This window comes from Heloderma suspectum, chromosome 8 (genome assembly GCF_057233095.1).
Source record: "Heloderma suspectum isolate Gila_16-S chromosome 8, 16-S_ref, whole genome shotgun sequence".
NCBI classification, from domain to species: domain Eukaryota; kingdom Metazoa; phylum Chordata; class Lepidosauria; order Squamata; family Helodermatidae; genus Heloderma; species Heloderma suspectum.
In genome coordinates this window covers 42,942,748-42,967,647 of record NC_139465.1, presented here as the reverse complement: position 1 = coordinate 42,967,647, position 24,900 = coordinate 42,942,748, and the positions used below count along the sequence as shown (strand labels likewise).

Genomic DNA, 24,900 nt, shown 5'->3' with positions numbered 1-24,900 from the left:
AGGGAGGAGCGGCAACAAAAAATGTTTTGGAGGAGTCAGGGCTACGAAGGGGCCCATCACAAACGGTCATTTCCCTCCTCTTCTTTTGCCAAATTGGATGAGAAAGCACATTTAAAGATGGCTTTTCTTCCCATCGTACTCTTGTGCTAAGAAACTGATTGTCTTTCAAGGTGAAGCTGCTGCTGCCAGTTGCTTCTACCAACAACCAAGGGCAACGGAAGGAGACACTGCTCAGCTGGAATCAATGGGAGCGCCTTCCATCTTGATTTTAATTGCAAAAAATCCATGTGTCAAGGCACTGGACATTTCTTATAGCACAGAATAAACTTCACTATGGAAACTTTTCTTGCCCCCGTCCCCAGCATCAGGAGCTATAATTTCCTACTCTTCTTTAACCTCTCCTGTAGTAGCAGGAGACTGGAACTTGTACTTGATACGGGGCGAGATATGCATGGTGTGTAAGCGTACACTCTCCGCTATAGGTGAGCTGTTGCATACGTTATGCAGAATGAAATAGAAGAATACTGGACTGTACTAATTCAGACTGCAGGTGGGTGGGGGCAGAACATATTTTTGAATACTGTCCTCCCCAGCCTTCATGGAAAACTCTTTGCATGCAGTGAAGGTAGTATCAGGAAGGCCTAGCTTGCCACCCTGTGTTTTATTACATGCAGGAAAGTTTGTTTCATGTGAGGGAGCATCTAAAAGCATGAACACCCCCCCCCCGGGGGGGGGGAGAAATTAAGACCTCTCTCTTGCACACACTCTCAGGTTATCTGAAGGATCACCTCCTCCAATATGTGCCTAAGATCATCTTCAGGGGTCCTTCTCTGTGAGCCCCTGCCAAAGGAAGTGAGGCGGATGGCTACCACGAAGAGGGCCTTTTCTGCTGTGGCACCCAGCTGTGGAATAAGCTCCCTAGGGAGGTTCGCCTGGCACCTACACTGTACTCCTTCCTGTGACAGGTGAATACCTTTTTATTCTCCCAGTATTTTAGCATTTTAGCTTCCTTGTCTTTTAGCTCTAGTGTTTTAAATCTGTATTTTAAATCTCTGCATTGCTGCTAGGTTTTATTCTGGTTGTGGTTTTAAGCTTTCATATTGTATATTGTTTTATGCTGCGCTTTGTTTTTAATTTCTGTGAACCGCCCAGAGAGCTTTGGCTATTGGGCGGTATAGAAATAAAATGAATGCATGAATGTGTGGTGTTTACTGGTGCAGGGCATGGTATACATATTTCTAATCCATCTCATTTCTAGGAGCAGGTAACTAGCCAATAAAAACGAGGGGAAAAAACATGGGGTGGGGTGGAACCCCCACTACATTTTGGATGAGAATGTATTAAACTGACCTCATTCTGGATTAAACATGTCAGGTAAAAGCCAGCCCCAAATCAGAGCGTGGAAATTTCTCTGGCATGGGTTTGGATGGCTCTCTAAGGCTACGCTGAGAGCATCTACAGAACTGATTCCACTCCTCAAGCAAACTCTCACCCAGTATTCCAACGCAACGTTGGCTTTACTCTGTCTCACACCGGAAGACAGGCACCCCCACTTCTTGAAGGGAGTGTTGAGATGGTGCCAAGGCCCTGCAAAAGCGCAAGCACACGAGCCAGGGACAACGTGGCAGCTGCAGCAGAATACAAACCCGTCCAGAGCTGGCTGGGAAGGCACTTCAGTGAGCCAAGTGGGGCTGGCTCAGAGGAGGAGAAGGGGGAGGCAGGTCTGGGAAGAGTTTTATATATCTATTTATACATTTCCTCCGACGCTCTTTCCCAAGTGTGCTCAGGAGGCAGCGGTACAGATCATAAAAATAAATACATACGTGCATCAAACAGGACAATCTTTAAATAAAGCACCAATAAAAACAGGCATCCAATAAATACGTAGACAGATCCTGGTAGAGAGAATTAACATTAAACGTCTAAGAGAATAAAATCCCCAATGGGTCTCCCTGGAACTGGAGCGGTGGGAAATTAAAGTGGCAGCCAGACCCAACTAGGTTCGGGGAGTCTCGGGACTTGGTGCTACCTTGTCTGACCCACAGTATACATTCTAGCTGAGTTTTTATTAGAGTGGTCTTGAGTAACACCCCCCCCCCTTTCCAAGCAATCTGGAAAGATCTGATCTTCTTGACTTTCCCATTCAACTTCCATTTTTTTATCAATCCCCTCATTTAAGGGAAGTTTCCTCTTTTGAAGTCAAAGGTAACTGGGTTGGTCTTCCTTGATAATTTTACACTTCCATTTAAATTTCTATATACCCTCAACGATGGTGCCCTAGGACAGTTGGTCATGGATGATTCCCCTAATAATTATTACCCTGAATCAACAAGAAACAGGGACAGATAGTACTGGAGCAATAGGAACCCCTGTATCTGATCACAATATGCAGAAAGGCTACAGAACTCCACACCTGCTGTAGCATGAACAGTCTTCAATGAGAGTCTCACATAGTAGAGATTAGCTAGGATTAGATCTCTGTCCTCAAGAATGGGTCACATCGAGCGTACCAGATGTAATTTGTGAGACTACTGGCCACAGCTACCCTCTGAACATCATGGAACAATACTGGATGCAGCAGAACTGTAGGCAGACTGTCCTGTTTTACTGATTGTAAGCCACTTTCGGAGCCCTTCTAGCTGACAATCAGGATAAAAATACGTGAAATAGTGTACTCTGCCAAGGACTGAAGAACGACATACCCATCGGTACGGATTTAACACTTTATTCAAAGGAACGCTTGCCTTCCTCACATGCATGCTGCTGCCACTCCTCTGATGTTCCTGCAGAGCATGAAGTGAATTACCCGGAGGACATGTTTTTAAAAATCCTGGGAAAAGGCTTTACAAAAAACTAGTGTGGGACTCCAGAGCAAGAGGGCGTTGATGGGCTACTCCCCACGGGTTTGACACTGATACGATGTACAGCTGCAGAATGTCCTTGAGAAGAAAACCTTTCTGCTGCACAAGGAGGCCACGCAAGCCTGCGACCGTTAGGATCCCGGGGCTGGTGCCCCATGGAATCAGTGCCCAGTCGGCGGGCATGAGCAGGCAGGGTGCTACTTCCGCAGCATGACATCTGCCTTGCCCATCCTAACTAGCAGGAACCTGAAGACCTGGAAAATAGCCGCCGCGGCCCCATCTTGAGCAAGCAGCTACCAACAAGCCCTGAACAGAACCACGCTGGTGTCTGCTGCACACAGCAGCCCTTGGCAGGCAAATAATCTGCCACGGAGACCTCAGTTCACCTATTTACTATTGTGGTGAAAAAGGAAACCCATACAGGTCACAGAGATACTATCTTCTGGGGATGGACAGATTAGAGGCATTTCTAGGATCGGGCTCTGCAGAAGTCTCAGGGTTTCATGGTACTCAGACGGATGTCCCGCTCACGCTCAAACTCCCGGTGATCAACCCTCTCCAGAAACGCTTTTCTCTCGAGGTACCTGCAGGAGAGGAGACAAGGAGTCAGCTCCAGGGTCCACAAAGAGCAAGCCGAGAGCCAGCGGGAGAAATACGGAAGGCACGGCAACCCCTCTTACAGGAGGCTCCAAGCCCTCGTTTCCCCTAGCCCCCATCTAGGTTTTTGCACCCCTAGATACCTGCACAGAGCTAGGCAAGTATCATCTGTTCCTCTTGCAGAGGGACCCTGGTGTGCCCAGCGAATCCTCTTCTGCCCACACACAAATACAACTTGGCAACAACTTTGTATGTGGATTAAGAGTGGGATGGGAAGCATCGTGGAGCTAAGTTCTTTCTCGTCTTTTTAAAAAATAACCCAAATTGCCCAGGTAATTACAAGCTATAAATAATTTTCCATAATGACATTGGAGGCACATGCTAATGAAATCAGGTGCATTTTGGTGGAATCTTCAGTCGTCCCTCATTGGACTCTGCATGACATCACAAGGCCTCCTATCACTCCACATCCCAGGAGCTCTCATGAGGCCTGTCCTACATAATGGCGGGCACACAGATAAAAACTTAAGGGGCATTTCCCAAGGGGCTTGCCCTAGATAACACCATAATGAGGCATAGCTCCAGAGCCCATGGGAGTTAGGTCCTTCTCCTCCTTCCTGCAAAACCAGGTCAGGCCAGAACAAGGCATAGTTCTGGTTCCATAAACTTGGAGCTCACTGCAGACAAGACTCACAGTGTGCGCACACAACTTGGTCACAGGGACTGTAGGTATCTGCTACCCACTTGAAGCACTGAGCTGGAGCCTTGTGGCTTATGACAGTGGGACATGTCCTACTTTACTGCCACTTTTATTGAGATCTCTGATCTTCCCTTATAACCCCGATTATCTGATTGGTATTCTCAGGTCATGGTTAAAGTGGCTAGATTTTGCACAGCGGCCATCATCTGTCGGAGAGAGGTGACAAATCACATCATTGAATGTTTTATCGTTTGTACAGTCCTGTTTTAAATCTTTGATTTTTAATTGTATTTTATTGTTTAACTGCTCTGATATACTGGTTGTTTACCGTAATAAACGGTACAACTACTGCTTATGGTTCATGCAGAGTTCTTCTGGAAAAGATGTGCTGCTGCAAGAGGAGCCAGGCAAAGGGCTTCAGAGAGCTGCCAGGGGAACAGCCCACCCTCTTACCCATCTTTCCCTCTGTTGTGGATGGCCAGCTCATCACCAATGCCCTCCTCTTCTTTGAAGCTCTCCCAATCGAGCTTGGATTTCTCCAGTGTGCTCATCTTCTGCTTTTTGGTGCCAATCTTGCCCAGCAGGCTGTTCATGCTGCTCGGCCGCTTCACTCTGAAAGGAGATAGAGCAGAAAACAAGGCAGGTTTAAACGAAGCCCTGGTAAAATTCAAGCTTGCTTGGGAAGGGGCACTGCTTCAGAGTCCGGCATCCATGAAATACTCCCTCTGCAGCTGAAACCTGCCTTCCCAAACCTAGTGCCCTCTAGATATGTTGGACTACAACTCCCATCACCGCACAGCCATGCGTTAAGAGTGCATTGGCTATGCTGGGAGTTGTCATTCAACACATCTGGAGGGCACCAGGCTGGAAAAGGTTATCTAAAACTCCTCCAGGTTTGCCCAAGCCATCGTAAGAATATAGGAAGAGCCCTGCTGGATCAGACCAAGGGTCCATCTAGTCCAGCATTCTGTTCACACGGTGGCCAACCAGCTGTCGCCTAGGAACCCACAAGCAGGACATAAATGCAAGAGCACCCTCCCACCTATGTTCCCCAGCAACTGGTGTACATAGGCTCACTGCCTCTGGTACTGGAGGTAGCACATAGCCATCAGGACTAGTAGCCACTGACAGCCTTTTCCTCTAGGAATCTGTCTAACCCCCTTTTAAAGCCATCCAATTTGGTGGCCATCACTACATCTCATGGTAGTGAATTCCATAGTTTAACTAGGTGTTGTCTGAAGCACATAGTTATGAGTCTAGCAGCTACCACAACACAGCAGTTAAGAAGTCTCTGGTTCAAAACATTTCTTTTCTGTAACGCTGCCCCTTCTCTGTTTCAGCCCATTCCCTAATAGAGGGAGATAATACAAGGCTGCTGTGATACCACAGGGTTGTTGTAAAGATGGCTGAGAGAATGTATGCTGAACCCTCTGAAGCACAGCAAGAAAAAGTAAATGTTATGAGTACTACTACAAGTCCTATGGAGCAAAGGAAGATGACTGAAGGCATTGGCCCAGCACCCCTGGCCTTTCCTTGAGACCCCACACCCCTGACAGGATGCACCCAGACAGCTGTGCAGTGGACTGCTTCAGATCAGCCCCATGGAATCCTAGTCAGAGTTTCAATATCGAAGAACCCCTAGGAACCAACCATGCTGACTGGGGCATGCTGGGAGTTGCAGTCCAACCATCAGGAGGGCACCAGGTTGGGGAAAGCTGCCCTAGGATCTCAGGCAAAGAAGGGCCTTTACCATCAACTGCTACTTGATCCTTTCACATGGAGATACTTGGGACGTTCTACATACAATGCACGTGGTCTTCCAGGGAGCTATGATCCATCTGGTCATCAAGCCCAGCAGCTGGAATTGACAGCCCAGAAACACTGCAAGAATTTATATCTGCTTCAGCTACCAAGATGACAAGATGGCACAGCCCAGCAGAGGGAAGACTATATAAGCCAGTGTGGTGTAGTGGTGGAAGGCTGGACTCGGGAGACCTGGGTTCAAATCCTCACTCGGCCATGAAACTCACTGGGTGACTTTGGGCCAGTCATGGACTCCCAGCCTAACTTACCTCACAGTTATTGTGAAGATGAAATAAAGGGGCAATAATGTATGCCACCTTGGGCTCCTTGTAGGAAAATGTGGGATATAAGTGGAACAAATAAATATAAGAGAATTGGCCATGATCTATCGATGCCAAGGTGAGGTGACAGCAGCTGCTCTCTGGTTGACCCACAAGTGTTCTGCATCCACCGAACTGCAAGGAGGTGTGTTACCTAACAAGGACAGGCCCATGTTCTTATGCATTAAAACCTTCAATGCATTCACCCTCACTATATCTCTGCCCCGTCTCCCTCAGTTTACAAATGGGGGAACAGAGAAAGAAGGAAATGGATCGACAAGTGGCATAGGTGAGCCTTGTCAGCCAAATTTCTAACCACTAAACCTCAATGCCCCCCACTCCCCATTCCGATAAACAGTGGTCACATACATGCAGACGTCATGATGCCCAAAGTTCACCTGTGGATACAAAATCCTATCTTTTGCGCTCAGACTTTCCCATGGAAACAGCGACGAGGTTATGAACGCAGGAGGAGCCATGCTGGTTCAGACCACAGGCCTATCCACTGCAGCGTTCTGTACGAACAGCAGCCAACCAGATACCTATGGGAAGCCCACAAGCAGGAGACGCGGGTAACAGCACCCTCCCGCTTGCCTTCCCCAGCGACTGGCACATGGAAACATACCTGCCTCCGATTGGAGATAATACATAGCCATCATGACTGGTAGCCATGGATGGGTTATACGTGCCCACAGTGGCAGAGCTGCCTTGTATTGCCAGCACACAGCTTTCTGGCTCTGTGGGACAGACTTTAAGAAAAATGCAAAACATCTGAACCCTTGAGAGAGTTGATCACTGAGCCTCAGGCAGCAAGTCCCGTTCCTTTGCTCTGCACCACCAAAGCAGAATCCCCACTGCTTGCCAAAGATCACTGGCTTTTCTGATGCCTATTCTTCCATTGTCTCATAATGGAGAACAATCCTGGAAGAGAGCCACAAGGCACAGCCATTTGCTCTGTGGGAAAGCCCACCCCTTAAGTGACGAGACAGCAGTGCCCTGCCAATCCTAGGCAGCCTTAATGGGGCTGCAGCAGATCAATCACCAAAGACGTGGAAATGCAGATGCAAACTTGCCTTAACTATCAGCAGAGCCTCAAACTTGCTGTTTATTTGCATTCCTGGGATAACTTCCTCTCTGCCAATCTGAAAAGCCAGAGAGGAAATGACTTGCATTCTAAGGCAGGTGGGGGGGAAACCATGGCCAGCATATACCCAGTGTTCAGGAGATTTTACTGGAAGACAATGAGTCACCAAGAGAAAAATATTTTCCAGCCCTTTTGTTATCAAGTTCAGTCCAAAACTGGGATTTTCCAGGTGTGCAACCCTCTCGCTATTCCTTCCTGTCCACGAATCCAGTGCAGTCGGAAATACAATCCAGAGCCGCATCTGTGTTCTGATGAGCAAACAATCTGAATATTTTAGCACATTTTTAGCCCATAATTCCTCCAAGAAGCTCAGGTCAGAATGCACTGTTCTCCCACCTCCATTTTTATTCTCAAAACAATCCTGTATGGAAGGGTTATATGGAAGCCAGTGGAAAATATGGAAGCCAGTGGAAAAGGAAGTGGCAGGAGCTGGGGACATGCCTTCGTTGACATTCAGACTCAAGCTGCTTTCTTTGCATACAACGTACAGTGCCTGCTCTTCCAATATCTATGAGCACATCCTGAACCTTATACTGAAGCAGCTGGCTGGTCCTCCTAATGGACGGGCCCTGCTCTCATCAAAGCAGCCACCTTCGAAACACCCCTTGTGTCTGCATACATCCATTAAAAAGGAGCCCCTCCTCTTCCTTTACACTGAAATAGAACGGAAGTGAAAATCCAGCATTCCTCGGCTTGCCCTACTGAGCTGAGAGAGCCCAGAAATCCCAGATTCAAATCTGGCTCCTGCCGAGAACTCGTGGTCCAGCCTTATTCATTTATTTATTTACAACACTTATATCCTGCCCTATATCATTAAGATCTCAGGGCAGCATACAGATAAAATAAATTTACACAGCATAAAACAATAAATAATTTAAACAGCTAAAAACATATTAAACATTAAACAAGCTAACACCAATTAAAATCTAAAACAATAAAACAGTTAAAACATTGTGCTATTTTAGGGAATGCATTTAGCCCTCAGAGGCTTTAGTAAAAAGCCATGTTTTTACTTGGCACCGAAATGAAACCAATGTCTATGCCATTCAGGTCTCCAAGGGGAGGGCATCCACAACCGGGGTGCCACAGCAGAGAAGACCCTCTCACACGTCCCACCATAGTGTATGTCTCGCACTGGTGGGACGCTGAGGAGGGCCCCTCCAACAGATCTTAGTCCTTGGGCAAGCATATATAGGGAGAGGCACTCCCTCAAATATTGAGGCCTCAAGCCGCTTAGGGTTTAAATGCCATCACCAAAAGCTTGAATTCCAACTGGAAGCATATTGGCAGCCAGTGCAATTCCTTTAAAACTGGTGTTATATGAATTTTACGAGATGTTCCGGTCAGTAGTCTAGCCGCTACATTTGCACTAGTTGCAACTTCTGAGTCATCTTCAAGGGCAGCTCCACGTAAAGTGCATTGCAGTAGATTAATCAGGAAGTTACCAGTATATGCATTACTGTGGCTAGGTTATCTCTGTCCAGAAAAGGCCATAGGTGGCAGATCAGTCGAAGCTGGCCCCGAGTACTCCAGGCCACGGAGTCCACCTGGGGCTCCAATGACAGGGATGGATCTAGGAGCATTCCCAAGCTATGCACCTGCTCCTTCAGGGGGAGTCCAGGGACAGGTCGCTTACCCAATTCCCAGGCTTGGGAACCACCAATTCACAAAGCTTCCATCTTGTCAGGATTTAGCCTCAGTTTATTGGCCCTCATCCACCCATTACAGCCTCTAGGCACTGGTCCAGCACCTTCACTGCCTTAGCTGACTCCAACGACAAGTAGAGCTGAGCATCATCAGCGTACTGGTGACACCCCACCCCAAAACTCCTAATAACCTCACCCAACAGCTTCATGTAGATGTTGAACAGAACAGGAGATAGAACCCTGTAGCACCCCACAGCTTAATAGCCATGGGGCAGAACAGGAATCCCCCAGTACCACTCTCTAGAATTGGCCCTGCGGGTAGGAACCACTGAAACACAGTGCCCACAACTCCCATCCCGCAGAGCCGATCCAGTAAGATACCGTGATCAATGGCATTAAAGCTGCTGAGAGAACTAGGAAGATCAACAGGGCAGCACTCCCCCTGTCTTTCACCCAGAGGAGGTCATCAGTCAGAGCAACCAAGGCCATTTCAGTGCCGTACCCCGGCCTGAAGCCAGACTGAAATGGGTCCAGATAATCAGTTTCCACCAAGAACGTCTGAAGCTACCCAGCCACCACACACTCAAGCACCTAGCCCAAAAAGGGGATATTAGCAATGGGGCAATAGTTCTCACATACCTCTGGGTCCAGGGAGGGCCTCTTCAGGAGAGGGCGCACTACGGCCTCTTTCAAGGTGGTAGGAACCACCCCGACAGAGTGAAGCATTTACCACTCCCTGGACCCACCTAGCCAATTCACCCCTTCTAGATCATATTAGCTAAGATGGGCAAGGATCAGGCTTACATGTGGTAGGACGGGACTGATGCAAGCGTCTCGTCCACATCATCAGGCTGCAGCAACTGAAAATGATCCCAGGAAACACAACCAGAGTGAGTACTGGACACCTCCCCAGGCTCTGTGATAACTGTGGCGTCAAGTTCTGAGTGAATACGAGTGACTTTCTCCTCGAAGTGCCTAGCAAATTTATTACAGCAATTGCCTTAGGCAAGCCACACATACTCTCAGCCTCGGCTTGCCCAACTCCTTTGTAATATGGGGATAATACTGATCTACCATACAGGGTTGTTGTAAGGGTTACTCCAACAAGGGGAAAGGGCTGTAGCTCAGTGGTCGAGCCCAGGGGGCCCAGGACTGTTCCCTGGCACCTCCAGGTGGGGCTGGAAAAGTAACTTTTCTATCTGAGACCCTGGAGGGCGAATGAGCAAGATGGACCAATGGTCTCAGCCACTAGAAGGCAGCTTCTTCTGCAACGTACAGGAGATGTTTTGAACACTCCACAGAGCCACATAATGCAAAATATTAGGGGGATGATAATGATAAAGATGTTTGCCTAGCAAATTTGTGGCGTTGCATAGAGCAAAAACCCACCAAAAAAGCAAAGCCTGCAAGTGGAAGGGTCCGCGTACCCGGGCTACACTCCCCGCTATTTTGCACCACAAGGAAGGGAGGTGGGGAGCCTAAGAGAGGCCTCGCAGGCACCCACAACAGGTGGCAGCTGCAGGGTCACATGCATGCGATCTCTGTCCAGTCCCACAGAGGCCTGCATTGCTTCCTCAGGCGTTTGAGGACCCTGCCCCTTTGACAGCTAGAATGGCTTACAGTGCCCAGCACCGGTGCCAATTCCCAGAGCAGTCCCTGCCCGCTCTTTTGCACCTTTCCAGGCGCTTCAGAGGGGTGGAAATGTGCAGAGAGCAACTCATGCCAAAGAGTGTTTCAGAGCAGGTGCTGGTCACTCCTCCACAGCCAGCACAGCAGTCTGGCATTGACCCCCTCTGCATGCCTTCAGCAAAAGGAAGGAGCTGCCAAGAAAAACAAAAAAACGGGCAACAGCAGCAGCAGCACAGGCCGAAGGCTGCTTTGCACTTGAAATTGGTTGGGCCTCTCTGGTTTCCTCCTGGCTGTGCCACGTGGGACCCGACACTGCCCCGGGATGCTTTGAGGGGAGGTGCTCCAATGTCCCCTCGCAGGATCCAGGTGATAAAACAAGAAGCACTGGCTGAGACAGGCATTTATCCCTTTCACCAGAAACTAAAGGGGGTGATGCCATTTGCATTAGCAAAATCCCCCAGAAAGAGGTCCTTTGCTTGACACGAATACCCAGACAGATGGGAAGCCTGGCTCATCTGGAAAATGGGTCTAATAAATGCCCTACCCCAGATGACACCAGAAGCCTTTTCTCAAGGGTCAAAGACAGCACCAAGACCTTTTCCAGGAACTCACTGAAATGCTCTCCCAGGTAGCTGCTACTTAAGACCCTGGCTGGTTACTGGAGTTTCAACACTGGGCCGAGAACATAGAATAGTAGGGTTGGAAGGGGCCTACAAGACCACTAACACTCAGTGTTTGTTTTCTCTGTATGATTTGGTAGCTGGACCAGGACACTTTTTTGTCCAGCACATATAGCAAAGGCTCCGGCTTTCTACTAGGACTGGCAGGTTACTGGATCAAGTCCTAGCAGTGCCAATGATGGCTACTCAATTAAAGGCCCATTACTCTGCCTGCACACGCACGCACACAGACACCCTGGCCAAATGCAAAGAAATTCCCAAACAACCTAATGGAGCTTTAGGGCAAAACGCCCGCAGTTACAGGAGCTGCATTTTGTTCCAAGAGCCGCTTCAAGCTCCCCTTTTGGCTGGTGCCTGCAGAATCGGTGCTTCGCAGCTGCGCTCCCAGTCTCCACAAAGCACAGAGCAGCTTAATGAAGGACAGATGCTCACCGCCAGGCCCCTCCTCTCCGATGCCTGGACAAATCAGCTCTGATCTGCTAATTGCTACGCCTTGCCTGTGCCTGGCAGAGAGTCAAGGCGCAACGTCACAGCGCAGAAAGGCCTAAATCCCCAGGAGTGGAGCAGCTCTAATCCAGAGAAAGCACTGCTTCTACCCAAAGCAGTGTAAAATCAGCATCAGTTTCTTAAACCACAGGAAATGGTTTCCACAGCTGGCCATCAGCTGCACAGCCAAAAATAGGAATTGAAGATTTCTTCACAAAGCTTACTACCCTTTTTAAAGAAGGTGAGCTGATGGGACCAACCAGCACAGATGCCCACCCCCAAGAGAGCAATTGCAGGCTCAGCCAGTCAGTATTTGGGCTTTTGCTTCAGACTTGAGGTCCACGCCTCCTTTAGTGGCACTTCTAACTGCTGGGAGACAGCGCGCTTTGGAAGGGTGGCACTTTTCTCAGCAAGAGACCTCTTCACATGAGCTCCAAACAAACAGGGAAGGAGAGGCCAGCTCCAGGTTTTGGAGGGTCCATGGGTCTGAGTGGGCCCCCTCCCTCTGTGCGGTTATCTTCTCACCGCCACGGTCACCAGCTGCTCTTGCTCCTCACCCTCTTTCCCATCAACGCTGCCACTTCCTTGCTCGGCAGGCAGAGAGCCAGGGAGCAAATCGGCTGTGGCATCTGCTGCTCCTCTTTCCTTCTCACCACCACCAGTCTGACCCAGAGTGAGAGGCAGGTGAACAAGCAGGCTGCAATGGTGAAGAGCAGGAGCGAGTCCAGCGGGCTCTTGTCAGTGGGCCCCTGCTGGGGGTGTGGGACCTTAGCAGCTGCCCGACCGTGCCTACCCTTGACGCCGCCCCTGCCTCTTCTCTTGATGCAGCTAGCTAACTTGAACTAAAACACAGCACACCAAAGGGCAAAACACACAATTCATCTGGAAACAAACCTATGCAGATTTAAAAAGTCATTAAAGCTGGCCACATCACTTGTGGGACAGCTCCGAGGTGCTGTTGGAGGGACATGCACGAGGCTCACTCTAGCCTGACAAAGAGTTTTCGAATGGTTATTAAATCTGCAGGCGATATGACATCACCTGGATGGCTCCTGCAGCCGAGAGCAGTCCTGCACCCTCTGGTGGCTGGGATCAGCAAAATAATGTATGCATACCACAAGCCTGAAGCTCCTGTTGCAGATGTGCGGAGGGACTCCGCAGATCCCAGGACCACAGCTTGGTCACACCAGCCTACTGACATGCAACATCCACAGACAAGATCGCAAATGGCTCCAAAACGAGGTCTACAAGGAATAAAGGCATCCCTGGGACAGGAGTTCGCCAGCTATGGACGAAGCTTCTACCGCAGCCTTCCCCAGCGTGCTGTTCTGCAGTTGTCTCTTCTGGGTCTGTCCTGAGATAGATTGATCCTGGATACCAGCAGCCCCATTGATCCTCCCCCCACCCCTTTGCTGGGTGGGCACTGTAGTCTGAGGAACGCCTGATTTAAATCCTTCCGTTGCGAGCCTCTAATGAATCTGAGCAGATACGGTTATATCATACGGCTTGGCTGTGGACAGTGGATCTTGTGGGTAGAAACTGGAAGCATGTAAGTATGTGTAGTGGTCATATATATCATCAAGGATCTACAACTCATGCCTTTCACAAGCCTTGGCTGGTAGGTCTGTACTTGCTTACAGACAGCCCCTCCGCGCAAACCCAAAACAACTACTCACAAGGAGCAATAGACCACATAATGGAGATACAAAGACAAGAACTGGACCCTGTGGCAGACCCAGATGCCAGCTCTGTCCCCATGTTTACTCTGGCAACACTATTATAGGACCTAATAATGTCACTCACATCAGGGATTCACACACCTGCTCATCTTCCAACATAACATATGCCAGCATTTGCCAGCAATACCCTACATAGGACAAACAGACCAGACTCGACCTACGCAAAATAAACAGACAGAAATCTGCCATCAGGAATGGCGATATTCAAAAATGCAATGGGGAAACACTTCAACCCCTCAGAACTACTGTCACTGATATTAAGGTGGCCATTCTTGAACAAACTTCAAAGAGATTTCAGTGTGGAACAGCTGAACTCAAGAGGTTCAACTCCAACTCCTGTGGTTTGAACAAGGACCAAGTGTATTTTTTCCTATCACTCTATGAATCAACTCATCAATGCAAGGATGCTTGTGTTATTACCCAACAGTTTTGTGAATGGCCAGTGTTATAATTCTAAGCGTCTGTCCTTCTGCATTTCAAATTTAACAAACCCTGAAATTGTTTTGCATTCATCATAATTACTCAGCCTCTGTACCTATCCTTCTGACATTTTGCAGGTTTCTTGCATAGGCATGTCTCTAATATATTTTCATACAAATTGCCCACAAAGAACATTGGGGAGTAAATACATCCTATTTTGGAAGCCCCCAAACTCCCTGAACCTATTCATCTGAAACTTGGCAGGCTTGACTCCCCTCAGAAGGGGCAACAATTCATACAAATGTTATTCACTTTATTCAGTATTCAAAATCTATCCTGAATCTCCCATCATTGAGCTTTATTGGGTGACCCTTGGGTTCTAGGATTATAAGAGAGGGAGAAAAATGTTTTGCTACCCACTTTCTCCATACCATGCATAATTTTGTACACCTCTATCATGTCTCCCATCACTCACCCCTTTTCTAAGCTAAACAGTTCCAGATATTGTAACCTTTCCTCATAGAGGAGCTGCTCCAGACCCTTGATCGTTGTAATTACCCTTTTCTGCACTTTTCCCAACTCTACAATATCCTTTTTTCAGTGTGAACTGTACACAGTATTCCAAGTGTGGTCACACCATAGGTTTGTATAAGGCCAGTATGATATAGGCAGTTCTATTTTTGATTCCTTTTCTAATTATACCTAACAATTTGCCTTTCTCAAACCAGCTGGGTCAATATTTTCATCAAGCTGTCCGCCAAAACCCCAAGATCTCTTTCTTGTTCAGTCACTGTTAGCTCAGATCCCATCACCATATACGTGGACCTGAGGTGCAGACCTGAGCAGAGCTAGCATGGAAGTAGAGACGTATGCAATTCTCAAGTCAGCTCTTTAGTTTTATAATGCATTCTCTAAAGCTGCCCTCAATCTTGGGACCAAAACATAACTTTGTAACACTTAATTTTAATTGCTGTATGTAACCTACCCTGAGAATACCCTGAGAAAGGCAGCATATGCATTTATTAAATACGTAAGTTCCATTCCACCCATATAGATGCTGTCTAAAAGGTTTCTGTGTGGTGACGGTACAACGCAAGAGGCCATAACCCATGCCACTGCTCACTGGCCAATGTGTCATCTTTATATAGGGAGCATGAATGTCAGTGCCAAACAGACACTCCCATGAAGACTCCCTAGGCAATGCAGCAGATCTGTAAGGACAGAAGGCCCAGCCTATCTTAAGGAGTGCCTCCAGCAACACCAGACAGGCTGCTTAACAAGATCAGCCTTGGATGGCCTTCTCTCTGTCCCATCAGCCAGGACAGCTAGACTGGTGGGAACGAGGGAGAGGGCCTTTTCTGTGGTGGCCCCCACTCTGTGGAACTCCCTCCCTAGGGAACTCCCCCATGCCCCCTCTTTAATGAGCTTCTGCCATGCATTAAAAACGTGGTTGTTCAGGCAGGCATTTGAGGTGGGTTAGGGTATTTTAGAAAATGTTTTTATTGTAGAATTTTACTGTTTTAAACTGTTTTATTATATGCTGTACATCGCCCAGAGTGGCTGGGTGACCAGCCAGATGGGCGACTAATTTAATTAATAAATAAATAAGAAGGCATTCCACCACCCACCCCTGTCAAACCATGCCATGCTTGTGGGTGGGCCTATCACAGAAGTTGCCTTTGGCCTTCCTCTCTCTTCTGCGGCAGCTGCAAGATAGAGGGAAGCTTGGCTGGCCACAAGAGGGAAGAAAACCCAAAAGCTGGTCAGTGCTCCAACCAACCAAGACTGGTGAAGATAGATATGAGGTTCTCAGGGAGTCTGTCAGTGATGACAGCCCTCCAGAGGAGAGAGATTAAATGAGGGTTTAAGCTTGAGATTGCTTAGCAATACCCTCAAGTCACCTGAGCTGAATGAGTAATATTTCCAGACCCTGTGTCATCATGCTGGCCTTCCACAGGGATGAATCTCCCCTCCCTCCCAAAACAACAACTAGGGATGAGAAACCACAATGTGGTGCCATTTTGCACAAAGGCACCAAGGCCAAACTGAAAGGCTTGTTCACTCAAGGCTCACTCCCAAACAGTGAGCCGCACGCTTCCACTTGTTTTTTGCATGTCCCTGTTAATTTACAAAGAGAAGGGCCTTCAATGCTTCAATGGCACAAGTTATGAACACAGTGTTCCCAGAGGCTCTGTTGTGCCACTACCAAGGATAGGGAAAGCACAAGGAGAAGGGCTTGGGCTTTCCAGAGAGGGCTGCAAGGAAAACGATCTGCCTACTTTCTTTCCAGATTATGTAGATACTTACGTAGCCTATTACAGCAAAGAGCAGGGGCGCAAATGGCGTAGCAGCCACCATTTGCGTCCATGCCTTTTGCAGTGATCGGCTACGTAGATACTTACGTAGCCTATCACGGCTTGGCAGGGACGCAAATGGCGGCCGGCGTAGCGGCTGCCATTTGCGGCCACAGCCCGGCAGCAGCTGGAAGACAACCTGGAGCCGCCGCCAGGTAGGTCCGTTCTGGCGGGGATTTTGGGGGGTGGCGAGGGGGTTGTCCATTCCGCCATGGACTCTGGGGGGCCGGCTTCTAAAGAATCCAGCCTCACTGGAGTCTGTGGCGGAATTCTCTGCCATCCCTACCCAACTGTGGATGTGAGACTTTTTTCCTATGGAGCAACATGGTTATTGATGCTTTTAGTGTGGCTGCTTTCTGCCACTGCAGCTTTTTGCTGAGCGCTCTCATTCCATTCGTGCATTTACTGTTGACGCACCTTATCCAGAGTAGGAAGCACTTACTGCCAAACTTTGAAGTTATCCTCATCAAGTAATTATGAGGAAATGGTGTAATGCACCCACCTAGAGTTTCACAACAGCATCCACAATCCTGTGCAAGTATAGCTTCAAAGGCAGGGTGCAACAGGGAGGGGCAGGAACAGGGCACTACACCTGAGAGAGAAGTAACTAAAGAAACGTGTGCCGTCTGAGAACCCCTTCAGGGCCCATCTGTACCCTTGCTGAGATCGGGAGCAGACCTCAGGTTGCTTCACTCCACTCAGTGGGGAGAGGAGTGAGTGAATGAACCAGCAACAGCTCACTTTATTTTGAATGTGGAATCTCCCTCCCCCTCCAAGAATGCTCTGGTTCATTCATGCACTTCCTCCTATCGCAGGGATGGGGAACCTCCGGCCCGCAAGCTTCTGCTGTTATTTCCAGCTATCAGATAGGAGGGTATTTAATACCATGCACAGAATTGAGCTGTACTTTTGCAGGCCTGAGAGCTGTTACACTGGGTATTCCTGAGTAGACTTGCTTGGAATTATGTTTTGTACGCTTGGGGGGAAAACGTTCAAATTGGTTGGAGTTATATCTATCCTTGGCCCAGGTTCATACTTTTAGCCCCACCCACTGCTGGAGTGTGGCCTCTGAGACCCATTCCTTCTCCTGCAAATTAGAATGCAGCCCCCGGCTGAAAAAGGTTCACTGCCCTTGTCCCATGGCGAGGGAAGCGAGGGATGGTCTCACACTGGGTAGAATCCCAGGGGCCCACTAAGGAATGAAGATCTCCATTGGTTCCAAAGGTGTAACAATGACTCTTCCCCAACAAATTTCTGACCTCCACAGGATCTTTGGCATCAGATGACCAAAATGCCACAAACTTACCCAGAAACGGTGGGATGTGATGCTGGACCCACTGTCTTCTGCTCTTGCTGTTTCAGAAAGAACTGTGCTTCCTTTGATGCAGCATCTACTTCCTTCGTGACCCTGCCACAGTGAGAGGAGAGAATAGCAAAGCCACACATCAAAGCAGGACGACTCATGCCAGAAACCAGGGAGGTGGCTATAAACTTGACATACCATCACCACAACTATGCAAAGCCCCTCTCTTGTTTAGCCCGCCATAATGCGCTGTGCTGGTTCTTTCTCTAACCCTACAGTTAGCCATGCCAATGAAGCACAACTTTGCCGCTGATGAATCTCATCTTCATATTCAGCTGTAAACTCCCGAAGTTCCATATTGCTTTGTACACACAGATCAACTGTTGTGCTCTAACACATCCCAATCCCCCGGTGGAAGTGGACTATCCTATGTTTCCCCAAAGGATGCACATGAAGCTCCCATGTACTGATATGGGTTATTCATCTGTCTAACTCAATACTGTGTACTATAAGAAGCAGCTGCTCCCCAAGGTTACAGGTGGAGATCCTTCCCCACACTAATTGTTAAGATTCTTTTTAATTGAAGATGCCAACAACAGAATCAAGCATGTGCTCTACCCACTGAACTAATATCCCTCCTCAATGAAACACACTACTTGGGGGGGGGGTGCATGTATGCATGTACATGCATGCTACATTTGAGAAGGCTTGAGACAGGAAGAGGAACAGAAAAGCTCAAAGAGAAAGTTTTCCCCTATGAAGAAAGGTGACAGCATTTTGGGTTTTGCAGCCTAGAAAAAAGGCAAGTAAGGAGAGACATATAGAAATGTACAAAATTATGTATGGTGTAGAGAAAGGGGATAAGACACAGATATTTCTCCTTTTCTCATAATACTAGAACCCAGGGGTTATCCAGTGGATCTTAATGGTGGGAGATTCAGGACAGATAAAAGAAAGCGCTTCTTCACAGAGCACATAGTTCAACTACGGAATTAACCACCACAACAGATAGTGATGGCCACCACCTTGGATGACTTTAAAAGATTAGGCAAACTGATGAAGAATAAGGCTACTGACGGCTACTAGTCCTGATGGCGATATGCTACCTTCAGCATCAGAAGCAGTATGCCTCTCAATACCAGTGGTTGGGGAACATGAGTGGGAGGGTGCCCTTGCATTCATGTCCTGCTTGTGGGCTTCCCATTGGCATGTGGTTGGTCACTGTGCAAACACAATGCTGGACTACACAGACCTTCCAGCACAGCTCTTCTCGTGTTCTTATGAGACTCAGTATGGAGAAATTGACTTTGATGCTGGAAAAGGGCCACCAAATATTGCAGAATTGAGAACATCTTCTGAATACACAACCAGCTTCATGGCAGAAGGGCTGTGGCTCAGTGGCAGTGTGTGTGCTCAGCACGCAGATGGTCCCAAGTTCAATTCCCAGCATCTCCAGGTAAGGGCTGGAAAAAATTCTTCCTGAGCTGCCAGTCAGTGTTGTTAATACTGGGCTAGATAGACCAAGGGTCCGACTCAGTATGAGGTAGCATCCTAGGTTCCTATGCAGCCATTCCACTGCTAGAAGATTTCTGGCCACCCACAACACTGTTGCAATACAATTATGAATCACAGCTGACTGCCATCGCACCCGAATGCAGCTGGCAGGAAGCTAGGTTGAACAGCTCTGCGCCTCAGGTTTAGTTCTACAAAGGTAGAAGTGCTGCACCGTGCCCAGGAGCTTGAAAAGAAACTGCAGGGTTCATTGCTTGTCAACAAACATTTTAGCATTCCTTCTCAGCTAGATAATGGGTAGTGAGCGAGCACTTGGCTTGGAGAGCAATGAAATGAAAGAGACACTAGGAACATAAGAATGATCTTGCTGGACCTGACAAGAGGCCCAGCCCTCTCTTTTCAATAGCGGCTAGCCAGATGCCTCTGGGTGGTTGACAAGCAAGGCATGGCTGAAGTCTCTGTCCTGTTTGCTTGTCCCCAGTATCCAGCAGCTGGAGGTATGCTACTTCTGAACATATGTGCTTCATCCTTAGCTAGCGTGGTTAAAAGACCAATTGAAAAAGATTTATACACCACCTTTTCATATTAATTTCAAAAGTGGTTCACAAGCTAAAAAACACAAAATATTCAATAAAAAATACAGTCTAAACGACCCACCCTCAACGATGCTGCCTAACCAATTTTTAATCCTGTCATGTTTTCCCTCATTCATGACCCTGTAATTTGTTTAATTTAGCATCTGTTGCTTAAGCATCTTCAACAGATGCCACCTTTGCTTTTCTCTGAAAATTGTCAAGTAGAACCCAGTAGTAGCTCCGGGAGAGAGCGCAGGACAGGAAGGCCTGGCGTGCTATGGTCCATGGGGTCACGAAGAGTCGGACACGACTGAACGACTGAACAACAACAAAGAACCCACAGCAACCTCCTAGGAGGGCTGATATATCCTGCTACTGATCTTTCACTTAGGAAGTTGTGGTTAATGCTTAACCCAAATCCACTTTCCTGTTTTTTAACCCTGTGACTTCCTGTAGTATGCTTGGTGGATCTGGTGAACGATTCTATTCCTTCCTAAATATTTGAAAAGTGTCAACATACTCCTGGCCTATGGCCTTATCATCAGGGTAAACAATCTCAGTTCCTTCAAACTTCTCCCTCCTATGACTTGCTTCCAAGATCTCCAATTCTTCTCGGAAAGTTCTCTAGTCTGTCAACATCTTTTTTCAATTACAGCTCCCAAAACTGAGTACAGTGAAGTCTGAACAGCAGTAATATTATTTGCCAAGCCTTGGGACTGAATCTCCTGTTAAGAAAATTGAAATGGCATCGACCCTTCATGCCATGCCGTCAGGTTGCTGATTTGTGTTGAACTGGCTATTCACTGTAAAAAAAACAACAACCCACCTTCTCCTCCTCTAGCCATTCACCCCCAGCCCCTGGGTCCACACGTTTTGGCTGTTCTTGCTGACCAGCCAAAATGGTGCTCGCCACTGAGCCTCCCCATCTCCCCTGTAGTCACCACATTCTCATCACTGCCTCCAAATACCAGATCCTGGGAAGAAACGTCAGAGAACCTTTAAGTCCTGCTTCCACTGCGGAAAGCAGGGTGCTGGATTAAATGAGCCCATGGTTTGATCCAGTAGGACTTTTCTTATGTGACAGCTTTTGTGTACTCAGAAAGAAAGACTGGCTTTTTCCAATCAGGCTTGAGGGAAGGGTGAGGTGCAATGCTACCTCCATAATGCTTCATATCAGACCAGACATCTGAAATGTTAGTCACTTAACAGACATTTGCTACCTACCTCTCTGCTCTTCCCTGCATTCCTTAGCTACATTCTGGGTTCTATGAGATTAAGTCCTAAGCAAGAGAAACAGTTGGCATAACAGCTTTGCTCTCTGAATTCACACCACAGGAACACAAGAACACAGGAAGCTGCCTTATACCATTGGCACATCTAGCCCAGTATTGTTGACACTGACTGGCAGCAGCTCTCCAGGGTTTCAGGCAGGATTCGTTCCTAGCCCTGCCTGGAGACGCCGGGGATCGAATCTGGGACCTCCTGCAGGCCAAGCAGGGGCTCTACTACGCTGAGCTATCACCCTTCCCCATCAGTGCAGGGGCTCGTAACAAATTAATTGCTCTCAGTGCCAGGAACAGCAATTCTGTTTGGATGAGAAGGAAATAAACCTTCAGTGGCTAAAACAGGGACCCAGACCACTTTGATGTGAATGAAGGGGATGGGGAACCTAAATTAAGCAATAGGAATTTTAAAGCTACAAGGGCCAAACAGAAGCAAAATCCTATCTTTGTCCTGCAGACATCCATTGACATGGCAGAGTTCATTTTTAAGGAACTTCCTAGTCTCAGGACAAAGGCAGGGTGTTAATAGTTTAATAAACAAAGTAACCAAAAAGTAAAATACTTTTCAGACACAATTTTAGGGGAACATCTAAACAAAATGGCAATTGCTTAGAAGGACTGGATGAACAGTTCCTCATCACCGTAGGTGCAACAAGCCAAACTCACCTCACCTCTTCACCAGCAAAGTCAAACACTTGGGTGATGGCAACTTTGTTCTTCCCAGGTTTGTTTGTTACCTCCTGAGGCTTGCACAAGTTTTTCTCTTCAGCTGGCTAATCAAAACACAAGAAGTTACAGACCCAGCCTCGATTCTCTGCCAAACCCAGCTTCCTCTCTCTCTCTCTCTGAGCCTTTTACCCTCCACCCCTTCTCCCTATAATCTCTGGAAATATCAGCATCTGGGTTGAAAGCCCTCCCTTCAAAGCAGATGTACTAGCAGAAGGGGAAGCCAGCCAACTTGCTGTTTGTAATAGCAAGCCAAGGTATTCAGGAAGCATCACCAGCAAATGCCCACAAAGGGAGATTCTTGCAGCAGCTCCCCAGCTCAAGGAAGTCTTTGAGCAGAGATCAGTTGAAGCCCAAACATCTTGCAGAGATAATTCAAGACACTAGTTCGGACAGCCGTTAACGATCAAGTATAAGATACTATCCTTTTTGTGCATTTTCCAAACAGCAGAGCCTGAATTAGACAGTTTCTCTTACCTTTTTTTTCTGTGTGCAGGATACCTGACCTGTAGGAGTTGCTTTTGGTTTCTGGCCCACATCACTGAGGAAACTGGCCCACAGAGCCTCCTCTTTTTCCCTTTTCTCACTTTCTTTTACAGTTGTATTATGACTTTCTCCCAACTCGCCATCCTCACTGTCGCTCTCATCATCTTTTGGTGACTTTCCTCCACCTGGTTCTAAGAAGAGACCGCCTCCTTCCTTTCTTTTCCTAAATGCCACCAAAAACCACATGCACATTAGGAAATGAGTTATTGCCACTGCCAGTGTTATACTGTTGGAGCAATGATCTTTCAAATGCCCAGTGGCTGCAATGTTGAAACCTCAGTTAGGCTAAAAGGTTGATAGGTGAGGGGGTTGACAGTTTTGTTAGCATCCAAAGAAAACAAGGCCTGAGACACTCAGCAAAGGCTCTAGTAATTTGCTCAGATTACTCAATCGTGGTAGTGGTCAGTATCTCAAACATAACCAGAAGCAAACATATGCTAGTGACATAACAGAGCATTTGGGGAGCTCTTGGCCAACTCTTTCCTCCTATCCCACCATGAATCCAATCTCCCACTGCCATCACTTTCTAAGGATCTGACCAAAGGCAAAATTCTTGACCTCAGCCATTTAATCGCAAGCTGTACATTCCCAAGGTTACTTATCGTCTGCTCACTTATTTCCACTTACACACAATGAAGCTATTGCCTACCGACATATGATCCCCTTGGAATTCTTCTTGCATTTTGCCCTGGGTGATTGCTTCTCTTCCTCCACCTCATCCTCCTTTACCAATTCGCTCACATCATCTTCACTGTAGTCTTCCCCTGTATCAACATAGCTTCAGTTACCAAAAAGGTCATTTTGTACTTGTGGAACACTGGGGCATGGACTGCATGTTTTTTTAGGGAGGGGGGCCTGGAGAAAGATGGTATTGCTACTGGGCAGGAACTTGACTTACGTTTTTTAGGGAGGGGGGCCTGGAGAAAGATGGCATTGCTACTGGGCAGGAACTTGACTCACGTTTTTTAGGGAGGGGGGCCTGGAGAAAGATGGTATTGCTACTGGGCAGGAACCTGACTCACGTTTTTTAGGGAGGGGGGCCTGGAGAAAGATGGTATTGCTACTGGGCAGGAACTTGACTTACGTTTTTTAGGGAGAGGGGCCTGGAGAAAGATGGTATTGCTACTGGGCAGGAACTTGACTCACGTTTTTTAGGGAGGGGGGCCTGGAGAAAGATGGTATTGCTACTGGGCAGGAACTTGACTTACAACGCTTTCTGGTCACATCACTCTGTGTCTCACATTGCTTTGCACCACCCCCCACCCCCTGCCAACAAGCCATTATGCATACCCCACTGTAATATCTTCCCTTCAAAAGAGAAACTGAACAGACACGCAGCCCAATCCTATTAACTTTTGTCTGTATTAAAAGTAGAAGCATGCTCCTTCTTAAAACTCAACCGGTTTGCTTTGCAGTGTAGAAACGCAAGAATGCACCGCACCCGTTCAGGCTCCAGGTATGAACAACAGCAACAAGGAGATACCAGCTGTTGTATTTTAAAATGCTCTTTGAGGTGACAGTCCCTGCAAGCAGAAAACCAGCACATCAGGCAGAGTGGTCCCAGTCCTGCTGTTTCCCTGGGGCACAACTCTTCTGCTGGCAGGGAGTGTGATCTTCGCAGGGAGGGCGCATTTCAACGCGCGCCCCGCATCCCGCGCCGCCGCCTCGCTCTGGCCCATGTAGGGAAGCGAGCCTTCAGGGCTCTCAGCGGGCAGAGCCGGGCTGCTGTCACGTGACGAGCACCGCGCGTGGCCCGGATGTACGAGCCACTCGGCGAGCAGCGGCCTAGGCAGGCCCCGCCCCGCCCCGCCTCGCCTCAGGGGCCCCGACCACCCTCGCCCGGACCTGAAGGCAGGTAGTCCTCATCCTCCCCCGACGAATATTCCTCAGAGTCCGACATGGCCCTTCCCGCGCACAAACACCCCTCCTGCGGCAGGGGCCGGAAGTGCTTCCCCCTACGATAGAGAACATCCGGTCGCTTCCGCCAGAGCGCCCCGCAGCGTAACCATAGAGGAAAGAAATACGCATAGAGGGATAAAAACAAGGCGAGGCCAGCCTCCCCCAGCCTGGGGTAGAAGTCGTGACTAGCTTCAGTCCATTCGTTTAAAAGGGCCTACTCTAAGTAGGACTTTAGCCGGATTCTACCCCTGGTACCCTCCAGGTGTGTTGGACTACAGCTCCCAGCATCCCCCAGCTAGAGTGTTTCAACGTTGTATTGTTTTTTAAAAGGCCTCAAATAGCTTTCGATTGCAATGAATTAGGCAACAATACAGAACCACCTAGGACGTAAACTAACATTACATGCATGTATAACTGCATTTTCCACTGCGCCAGCCTTCCCCAGCCTAGTGCCTTCCTGATGCGTTGGACTACAGCTCCCAGCATCCCGCAGCCAGCCACGGGGGAGTTGTAGTCAGCACATCGGGAGGGCTGGGGTGGTATCGCCTGCGTCTCCTCCGTGGGCGGAAGCGTGCTGTGCGGTAGAAGCTGGTGCGGGGAAACAGTTCAGTTTGGGGCCGGGCAGGCCAATAAGGATGAGGATGCTGCGTGGGGCTCTGAATGTCCCCACCTCAGTG

At 48.2% G+C, this 24,900-nt stretch overlaps 1 protein-coding gene across 1 annotated transcript; it reads right to left on the bottom strand.

Moving 5' to 3' along the window:
- Nucleotides 1–1,725: 1,725 nt before the first annotated feature.
- CFDP1 (chromatin remodeling protein CFDP1) lies at nt 1,726–24,258 on the bottom strand. The gene is made up of 7 exons (XM_084812179.1): nt 24,170–24,258; nt 22,974–23,088; nt 22,256–22,487; nt 21,719–21,825; nt 17,686–17,787; nt 4,612–4,770; nt 1,726–3,445 (listed from the first exon to the last, which is right to left on the bottom strand). Exons 1-7 carry the CDS (start codon nt 24,222–24,224, stop codon nt 3,355–3,357), a joined length of 861 nt encoding a protein of 286 aa, XP_084668305.1. The 5' UTR covers nt 24,225–24,258; the 3' UTR covers nt 1,726–3,354.
- Nucleotides 24,259–24,900: the final 642 nt, after the last annotated feature.

Bases quoted from the DNA above. Each gene is read 5' to 3' on its own strand.
- CFDP1 (XM_084812179.1), bottom strand. From the start codon at position 24,224: ATGTCGGACTCTGAGGAATATTCGTCGGGGGAGGATGAGGACTACCTG. The intron at 23,089-24,169 runs GTCCGGGCGAGG...ATGTTGATACAG, and splicing joins TGAGGACTACCTGCCTTCAG to GGGAAGACTACAGTGAAGAT. The intron at 3,446-4,611 runs GTAAGAGGGTGG...CCTCTCCTGCAG, and splicing joins CACAACAGAGGGAAAGATGG to GTACCTCGAGAGAAAAGCGT.